The 10,646-nt window shown below is 42.7% G+C and overlaps 1 protein-coding gene across 1 annotated transcript in view; it reads left to right on the top strand.

The window, feature by feature from the left end:
• Window positions 1-10,646, top strand: part of cavin2a (caveolae associated protein 2a) — a 12,684-nt gene continuing 2,038 nt past the window's right edge. Inside the window, exon 1 of the mRNA XM_027006832.3 lies at window positions 1-1,005. Within this exon, the coding sequence (XP_026862633.2) occupies window positions 163-1,005 (843 nt within the window). The 5' untranslated portion in view covers window positions 1-162. The remainder of the gene's footprint in view (window positions 1,006-10,646) is intronic.

Here is a 10,646-nt window from a genome sequence, read left to right as displayed (position 1 = left end):
AGAGAACCAGGAGGTAGAGAAGTGTGTACACGTGTGCGGGTGACCGTCTGAAATCAAGCAAAGAGGTTTATAGACCCTGCAGCGAGATCCATCATACCACTATCTGAAACCTTACCTTACAAAATCTTTCCAAAGAAGACCCTGCACCAGACCTTCAACAGGATGGGCGAAGACTCAGCTCACGCCGACCGCAGTACAGCCACACTGTCTGGGCCCGCCAGCTCTGAGCCTGACAGCACTTCTACCCTGCCTGGGCCCACCAGCTCCGAGCCCTGCTCCACTACCTTACCTGAGCACGCCAGCTCCGAGTCCCCCAGCACCACTACTCTGCATGGGGCAGTCAGCTCCGAGCCCTGCTCCACTATCCTAAATGAGCACGCCATCTCCGAGTCCCCCAGCGTCACTACCCTACCTGGTCCTGTCAGCTCCAACCGGAGCTCCACCATCCTTCCTGGGCAAGCCAGCACCAACCGCAAGTCCGCCACTCTGCCAGCCAACTCCAACCGCATCTCCACCATCATTCCTGGTCTAGCCAGCACTGATGCTTCCTCTGAGCTGGAGGTGGAAGCCCAAGACATTCTCATTCCCAGCTTCGGCCGTGGCTCGGCCCCATCATCGCCCATTCACACCCTGACACGCCGAGGATCCAAAAACACCGGTAGCCCTACTGGCGGCCAGGTGAGTGCCATCACAGTCGTGGCACTGCTTGACCAGCTAGTGGCGATGATCGAGGCCGTGCAGGACAACCAACGACGGATGGAGAAACGGCAGGTGGAGCTGGAGGGTGTGGTGCGTGGCGTTCAGGGAGACGTGATCCGCCTGGCCAAGAGTCACACATCCACGGCCAACAGTGTGGCCAAACTCCTGGAGCGATCTCGCAAGACTAGTGGCTACGTCAAGGAGGTGCGGGAGCGGCTGGAGAGGCAGAGCACGCAGGTTAAGCGGTTGGAGGCCAACCATGCCAACTTGCTCAAGAGGAACCACTTTAAAGTGATCATCTTCCAGGTAAGTGAATGCCTGAAGGGGCATAATTATAGAAAGGTATAAAGACACATTAAATATATGACTGACAAAACATAATTGCACCCATAACCTGCAATTGAAAGAAAGCAGGTAGTGTTTTTGGTATCTTTTTATGTTAATCTATCCTATTCAGAATAGCTCTGATCAAGGATAGTGGCGATGTCTCAGGAAGAAAAGGCACATGTGCACGTTCAAGCATGCACATTAATCAACCAAGTACAAGCATGCATGTGAACAAAAGCAGATGGTGAAGATTGAGCTTGTGTTGAAGATAGTGAAAATGTGTTTGTGAGAGAGAGAGAGAGAGAGAGAGAGAGAAAGAGAGAGAGAGAGAGAGAGAGAGAGAGAGAGAGAGAGAGAGAGAATGAGTGAGAATGTATGTGATTATAGTGTCAGAGAGTAATCTTGGAGACTCCACGTAGTTCTCACATTCATTATCTTCACTTCCCCCCACAGTGAGGAACAGCTCTGGTGTGTTTATATTACACCGATTGACTTTCTTCCACCCAACTTAGATTAAAACTCCTTCCATTCACAGTACTGCTGTGTTCGAGCATGCTGGCGGAACCAGCTCAGTAGCTCTCTGTGTGTTTGCCTTGGCTAATCTTTGTAGTCCTGAGAAGCGGAACACTGTGTTTCGCCCGGACTATTATTCCTGCTCGGCAAACTCAGTGCTGGGAGCAGGAGATTGCCTGCCGGTTGGCTGATCTACAGGGCGGGGTGTGTTGACTTAAGCAGCTCTTTCGGAGCTGCTGTTTTTTTTTTCAGTCCTTAGTCCCTTCTTATCTGATTGGCCCAGAGCTACCCAGTAGCCAATAGCACACTAGCATGCTGTATCTTTCACCTGCAGGCACACATGGAGACATTTTGAGCAGGTAATTTTCACAGGCACAGGTAGGGAGAGGCTTTTGGGACGCCACACTGTTGCCTTACATGGCGCTTGCATCATTCTGGAGTTGCCTGACTGCTTACTCCTGTACACCGAATGTGATATCATAGTTCAGTTGCTAAAAAGATGCTTAAAGATCAGTGGAGACCCTAATAAATCTCTGTCAGCCTTCAGAGATAAGAGACTTGAAAGAGAATGGAGCATTCTTCCTTAGATTTCTAATTCTAACCCCCTTGTTAATTCTAATTCTAATTCTAACCCCTTTGTTTCAGTTCACATTTAGAATGTTTTGCATGCTGAATCATGGATTTCAATGTTTTAAAATGGCAATCATGCTGAATGCTGTAAATGTACAGCGTTTATACACTTCAGACATTGACCTGGAGGAGGAGAGATACATGGGTGTGGTACATGACACCCATGCAGATCTATGAGAGCAGGTGAAGCCCTGGAGTGTGTAGAGTTAACTGCATCCATTCAGCCACCTTAGAGCTTGTAGGGACACGTAGCAAGAACAACACGGGCTCGATTATTTGCATTGCGGAACACTTCCTGGTCATAAAGGATCCACATGGAGGTGACTGAGCCCATGTACCATTTCAAGAGTTTTGTGATGTGCGTTTTAAAAAACAATATAGTACAGAGAATAGCAGAGGTCATTTGTATAATTTGGATTTAAATCCTTTGCCAACCACCTGGTTTATTGGCATTGCCCATTCAATATGTTCAAGCTTTTATTTTGTTGGCGCAGATGACAGGTTGATAATAGCGCTTCAAACCAACATCACAGTGTTTATCAGTGATGGGCTGGTTTAATTCAGTAGGCCTCTGGAGGGGTTTTGGTCAATACAGGTGTCTCCACAGCCACCTGTCTGTTAGTGTCTATAAGTGCCCCCAGAGATGTGCGCTCCATCACTGGCTGGCATATTAACACACATGCAACATAAAAATAGTGTAACATGCACGACCTGTCATATCTATCATTTATTCAATGTGGTCAGGTCTGCTGCACCTTTCTGAAGCTCACCATTCTTCACTCTGACGTACAGTGGATGGAAGGTGGAGCTAAAATGTATGAGGAAAAGGTGAATAGGTGTGATGAACATGCTGCCTTGCTCAGTGGCTGTGTTGTTGTGATGAGGAGCAGAATGGGTGAAAGGGATTTCATCTTATTGTAATCGTATGTGGTGGAACCAAATTATTTCATCTGCTACCATGGAGCAACTCACTGTTAAAGCTCGTTCCTAAAGCTGCTCATTCCTAAAGCTGCAATTAATATTCATCTGATTATTAATCAGTTAAAGTTACAGTTAGCTATAGTTACAAATCCCATGTATTGATACAGCTAACAAGTTAAAAGTTCATTTGTCCATTTAACATCTTGCTAGTTCATCCACACCTTTAAGAAGCAGGCTGTAGCACATCCCTAGATGTTGATTTGCATGTGTGTGTGTATGTGTGTGGGCGTGTAAGAAGTAGAAACTGTTATCGGTGGGGTGTGTCTCCTGTTACCACAAGCAGCTGTTCCAAGTGTGGTTTAATGGTAGCTTGTATGCGTTCTCCTATTTGTGCCATGTCACACCAGGTGCAGCAAAAAGGTTTAAGTGACTATTTTCTCTTCTTCTCTCCTAAGGCTCTAATTAAAAATTCTCACAAGTTCTAGTTGCCTGACTGCTGTTTTCTTTGGGATTAGGGGAATTTTAGAGAACTGCACATGTTTTTGCACTCCTTGCTCTTCCTATGGTATCGTTTTTGTGATTAGTTCTCATAGCCGGGAGTAGACTATTTCCATGTTGTGCTTCTGTGCATCTTGGCCAGGGCGCTTCTACCATGTCCTTGCCAGCTCCAGAAGAATCCCTGCATGCCGGTCTGTTCCACGGCCAGTACTTTATACATTATGCATTACCAGTAAACATGATAGGATGCCATTACGGATTACTGATTACCTATTAAAAATGTGTATATAACATAATCCAAAGGGTTACAATATTAAACTAAAACAATCTGATTACTTTTCATAGCATTCAGATTACTTTAAACCATTAAGTGCCAAATAGTTTCGCAACACAGGTCCCTTACAGTGCCAGCCAGTATGGCCACCAACAACCTCCCACAATTCAGACTCAAGAACAACTCAGCAGATTTATAAATGTTATCCATGCAAACAACATGTCCTTTCCTCAGCAGTCCAGCATATGTGAGAAGGCCCTTTACTGCAGAATGCTAAACCCTACACTCCTGTAAAACTGGTTTGTAAACATCTTAGTATTTTGGTATCAGGTTCATACCAAACCTGTGTTGTTGGAATACATGGATTAAAAACATTCTTCTGCAATAGAGGATTCTGGAGCTGTCTATTTTAAATATTTTGTGTAAAGTAGTAGTACTCCTGTTAGATGCTGCATAGAATTTGGTTGGAAAAGGGGTCATATCTTGAAAAGTAGACGGTAATCTGCGTTCTTCATTCCCACCACATTATAACTAGAACATAGTTTTTCATCTGATAATGGACCATGTGGATTAAATAAATGTGGCACATTTTACCATTTGAGTGACATATAGTCCTACCACACTTTTCCTCATTGTTAGGGAGCCATAGGTTGATAGAACCGCTTCTCGAAAAATATCACCTGAACTTGTCTGACGGTAAATTTCCCGGAAAGAAGCCGATATAGGAGTACAAAGAGAAAACTGACTCACCTGAACAGGATCTCAGAATGCCACGAAATTTTTGCCATAAGAAATATCATATAGGTGTATCTATGAACAGATATAGACTGAGGAGAGAGATGTTTTCTGCTCTGTCATGATTTAGAAAACTAACTTTCCAGTCCTAGTGAAAGTTACAATTTTTAATGAAATTAGCAGTTTTCAGCATACCACTAGTTCATTGATTGGTATTAATCAGCTTTCTGTTGCTTGTATTGGGCCTTTAATATGTATAGCCTTATTTACATGTCTATGTTGGCTAGCTTTCACCTAGGACACAAGTGAATTTTACCACTGTGGTAAGTTGACCACCTAATTATCACCACGCCATTGGTAACTTTATGAATAGAAACTTCCTCCATGAGAAGGAAATGTACTATGGAAACACTGAAGACTCCATATATGATGAAAGGAAGTCCTCCAATAGCCAGTGTTTATGGTATGTCCTGTGCATCCATGCAGGCTCTACCAAAATATGTTCAAGCTAATCACTGCATACAAAAACACATGAGCTGACAAAACAAAGCACCGAGCAACAGTACGCACTCTTTCACAGGTAGGATTAGCAAAATTCCTTCTGCTTTACTATAAAAAGACATTTATTTTGAGGTATTTTGTTTCCTCTGCTAGAAGAATTAGAGTTCCATTACTTTTTTGTAACATCAAGCACAATACACATCCAATATAACTAACTTAATCAGACCGTTAAAACAACAATATGTTACACTTGGGATTTTACTGTAACTGGAAGGATAGTGTTTACCAACTCACAGTCTTTATCAAGACACATAACTGTGATCGCACTGGAAATTAGACGAAGGAAGAGGAATGTCGGAACCGTTTGCTTGTTTTGATCTGCTCTGAGGTTAGCAGTTAGGCAGTGCTTGCTCGAATACACAGATGGGACCAATGAGAGGTGGTTTCACAGGGGGCTTGCAAGCACTAGGATACGCGATCTCTCAGAGTCGCCCAACGGTTTTGCTGCGTCTTCTCACTGTTATCATCCATATCTTTGTCCTGGAACTCTAAGGCCAAACAAGGGTCCAGTCCCCTGAGGGAGGAAGTTAGAGTAAGAGAGGGTTGAATGAAATTGTGGAGATTAGAGTACTACACGTCAAACAGGCGAAGGCAAAGAGAGCAGAGGACCTGAGGAACCTGCCGAGGATCAAAGGGAAACAGGCAGAACAATAGCAAAGAAAACCGAATCAGACAAATCGACACTGCTGCCTCTGCTAGGGCCTATTCAGTCTCACTCTGCCAGTTCAGGTTTGTCAACTCTCCACCTCTCCACCCTTCATCTCTCTCTCTCTCTCTCTCTCTCTCTCTCTCTCTCTCTCTCCAGTTCTTATCTCAGGCCTTTCAACAGCTTCACACAAAGTTATCAGCACAGAAAGTTCCAGGCTAAACATGAAGATTGACTGTGTCCAGCTGTGCATAATTTATTCATGGTGCATTTATAAAAGTAGAGGTGTAGGAGATGAATACTGGACGTGCTATTGCAGAGGGCTGGAAACATGGTGGTCTGGAGTTCACTCAATCCATGAATTTGCATAGTCTGGGGAACATTTGTCTATGAATTAGTGGTAAGTGTTGTGGACTATAAGAGCAGCCTCAGTTTTGTTATCTCACACCAAAGCTGTATATTTACAGCTTTAGTAAACTTATATAGTAAGTTTTAAGTATGACATGGTCTTCCTGTTGTCATCAGCATTTGAGGTATAGCTGGTGTGATTTAGACTCTTGACTACCATGCGTCTGGATTGGCCAGAAGAGAATGGGTCTAAGGAGAACTTTACTTTTAATCCTTCAGTGGAGAAAGAGGAAGCACACACAGCCATAGTCACACAGGTGGTATGAGGCATTGTAATTACCATGGGGAGTAGAATCATGCATTTCATACAGGCATGTAGAGAGAGATTTGTGAATGAACAAATAAAAACAGTATAGGACATCTACAATATATCTAATGCACAATGTCTATTTTACACTATAATAAATCTAAATGATCAAGTCAAGTCTGTATTAACAGCTAGAACTAGCTAAATAACATTCCATGGATGCCTAATATAGAAATAAACTAACACCATAATGAGAACTGCTACCTTTCCTGTCTACATCTTTGTTGAGGCACTATGAAGATGCCATAAAAGCTGCAACAATGCTCCAACAGTGTTTAGATGATTACAGTGGTTAAATACTCTGGTCAGGCCGCTCAGTCCCGTGTAGTGACCGTAGAAACCCGCAGGAGAAAGAGCCTCTGCTTTGGTGGCAGATTCACACAGCATCTCCCTGAACTGTGTGTTCTGGCCAGCTGGTCATGGTTGTTCGGGGTTTCTCGTCTGGGAAAGGGGCCAGTGAGCCTCTTTACTCCCTCCATCCATAGCTAATGGATGAATGATGAGAACACGTATGTGCACCTTTTAATCTGCTGTGTGCTCATGTGTTTATGGGTTCGTTTTATGTATTAAAACTTAAAATTGTGTGTGCATTGATTGTTTATCATTTGAGCAGTTGACTCAGAAATGCTCCTTTCTTGTAGACAATGGGAGGGCTTGTGTCTTCTTCCGTATGTGTGGAACATGGTGGCTGTCAGACAGCCTGACATATCGCATGTTAAGTTTCCATTGTACTTTCTCTCTAATCTCAAAAATAACTGGGTACTTCCAAAGTGCATGGTTGTCTTTGCTCTTTTGAGACGTCCACTAACAGAACAGTTCCTTTAAGTGGTTACAGGTTTAACAAAGTGTTATTCCACACACACACGCACACACACACAGACCAAGGGTTTACCCTCACTGATTAGTCAAAACACATGCAGAAGAAAACATTTCGTTTTCCAAGTAAAATGTACACAGGTAGAGGCATGCTAGCCTGCTTTCCATGGATGAGTTCACCTAATGATACACAGTTCTGAGAGGGGGGAGGGTGGTAAAAAAAAAAGACTGTGAGGATGTGCTTCCTACGTATCTAACATAGATGTACGTACCTTCAAATAAAAGCAGAGGTTCTATATCTCATATGTTTCATTTCCGATCTATTGTGAGGGAGTACAGAAGCAGAATGTGCCACCATCTGACTGTCTCCTGACTGTAATCTATATTATTATAAACTATACAAATACAGACTTAATGGATAATATTTTTAAAAATCCAATTTTAATGTGAAAGAGGTCAAGGTTTTCTATAAGAAGAGCTTCTCTGTCTGGGTTATCTTTTATTGCAACAGCATATTCAGATCTGTGATACAGAGAGATGCATAACAGGCTCTAACTTGAATTTGCTAATAATCTTTTGAATAAGATTCTCTCAACAGTTGCATAAAGGTATGTTGAGTTCTGTGGTGTTTGTTTGGAAGTCTCACTCTGTACATACTCCCAGGATGTGATATGCCTGTGAACCTTCCTTTGATTTCAAAGGTTTTTGCATTTGTCTTCCTTGTGCTTCTCTCTGGATACACATAAAAACAGACACCCAGGGCCAAACACACACACACACACACACACACACACACACACACACACCACTCTCTATCTTCCTCTTCTGTGATGTTTCCACTCTAATAGGTCTGAGGTGCCTACAATAGGGTGCATAAATTATCTAGGTTCTGATTACACACTGAACCACAGGTACGAGCATGTGAGTGTTTTCAAAGAGACTCTCTCTGTCCATCTGCTTCTCTCTCTCTCTCTCTCTCTCTCTCTCTTTCTCTCATTCCTCTATTTTTCTGCAAAGCCTCCCATTCTGCTGTGTACTTGGTTAAACTGTAAAAGTTTAATTGCAAAATGCTTAGATATTTTTGCTGTATATTTCATGCAGCAAAAAATTCAGCAGGGCATCCATTAATATAACAGTCAGTCAAATATATCATCCATATTGAGGCTGTTAGACTGAAAGGGGTAGCTGGCAGTTGTATTCAATTAGTGATATAAAAACTGGATTTACTGTATCTCCACCCTCACACTCTAAAGCTGATTCTTGACCCTGAGTTTAGTTTGGAGTCAGCCTGCTATTGTGTAGTATGTAACACTTAATACCTACCCCCCCCCCTTTGCTCTCTCTCTCTCTCTCTCTCACTCTCACTCTCTCTCTCTCTCTCTCTCTCTCTCTCATTCTCTCTGCCTTTCTTTCTCCAACACATTTGTGCCAGACTCACAAGTCCAACTAAGTACAATCCTTCCTAAGTTATTTAAACAGTTTGACAACAGCAAGCCTCGGCTCTGTGCTCAGGTTCTGTGCGGTGTAATAAGTGTAAGGAGTGTCTTTTTGTCTCTTTATGGGGATGCCAGCAGTGGCAGGGAAAAACTGGTTAACCAAGAATGCACACTGGTTTGGACAGGACTGGAGCCCAGGGGAATGTTTCGTTTCATTCACGAACAGCTTTCACGGAGCTCCAGAGAACTGAAAAGCCCTTTAAACTTCTTCCCCACATATCATTTTCAAGTCCGCAAAATAAGCAACTGCATGAAATGAATAAACTAAAACCGTACGTAAAAGAAGTTTGTGTCTTTGATTCTGCACTGCAGGTTTAAAAAAGAAATATTGTTATATATGTCTAGGAGAGTATCAGAATATCAAATGTTTTAATTTAAATAAGGAACAGGAAAGAAATCCTGTAAGGTTTGAGGTGATGTAACAGGATGTAACAGCCTATAGAGGAATATGTACAGGGGTTTGTCCACAGTGACACAGTTCTTGTCTTTGGTTCCGAACATCAGTAAGGTGACAGAAGAAGTGGAAAGGCAAGGGCAAGATTCTTCTCTTTTCATTTTGAAAGGATTTTCAGAGCTGAGGGACTGTGTAAAATGCTAATAACAGATTACATCCTTTACTCTGGACTCTGCACAATAATATCACCTCATACATGCTATAGCACATGATGCCCTTGACCTCACTTTATTTAAAGTTGTTTAAAACCAGGAAGACCTTGGCTTAGCAATAGCCTGCAAACTTGGAACACTGTCAGAGAAGGTTAGATGTCATATAAATACAGCCAAAAGTGCAATAAACACAGAGCTACATAATTATTAGATGTGGTATATACGTGTGTGTGTGTGTGTGTGTGTGTGTGTGTGTGTGTGTGTGTGTGTGTGTGTGTGTGTGTGTGTGTGTGTGTCCATTTACGGTGATTTCTTTTTTGCCCCATTCAGTTCCTCCCTATCCTCAGGACAGATCCTACAGAATACCTCCCATGTCCTTGCATGCAATTCATGGTATTTTTCAACTTCAGGGTGACAAATGATACTTCTGTATTTATGTGTGCATGATAGAATTGGTCAAGCTGTGTGAAACTGAAGACTCATCAGAAACTCTTTAAGATATTCCTGTTACAGGCACAACCTACATCACACTCTCTCTCTCTAATATTTAATGACAGGAGGCATGTCTGGTGTCCCCAGCTCTTAGTAATGCAGCAATGGATCTCTGTGGTTAAGGCATGATTTAGTTTGCATCATAACCAAAAGTCAGTCGGACTTGCCTGCAATGAAACTGTGCCACAAATGCAAAAACATGCACACACTTCAGCAAACGTTTGGCAAGCCTATGTGGCCTGCTGGCCTGCAGTAGTGTGCTGTATATGATGAGAGAGTAAATCTGTAAGAACACTTCAGTATATCGCAGCGCTCTCCCAGCTGGGCTTAGGAAGTGGATTTTAACGTTTTGCACCTTTCACACACATAAATGCCTCTTATGTACAATAATACCATGCAAGTCAAAGCCAATCCCAAAGCTGTGTTTAATCAACTTCAGCCCAGCAAAAGAAACGGCAGTGCCTTCTAGCCCTGAAGTGACTAATTTACATGACTTCTTCAGCAGGGACTTGTGGAAACACCCACCCAGATCTATTGTAACAGTTAGACATGTCATAACAGAACATATTTACGCACCTTGTGAGAAGTTCCAAAAGTAACTTGTGGTTCAGTGTGTTTAGTTACAGTATTGAGATATGCTATAGGGAATATTCTGGATCAGCTGCTACGCTCTCTGTACTGGTTGTGCTTACTAAGACCAAGAAATCATTTTTGAGG

Source organism: Electrophorus electricus, chromosome 9, assembly GCF_041902795.1.
Source record: "Electrophorus electricus isolate QZ-2024a chromosome 9, ASM4190279v1, whole genome shotgun sequence".
Lineage (NCBI taxonomy): Eukaryota > Metazoa > Chordata > Actinopteri > Gymnotiformes > Gymnotidae > Electrophorus > Electrophorus electricus.
This window is presented reverse-complemented; position numbering and strand designations above follow the sequence as displayed.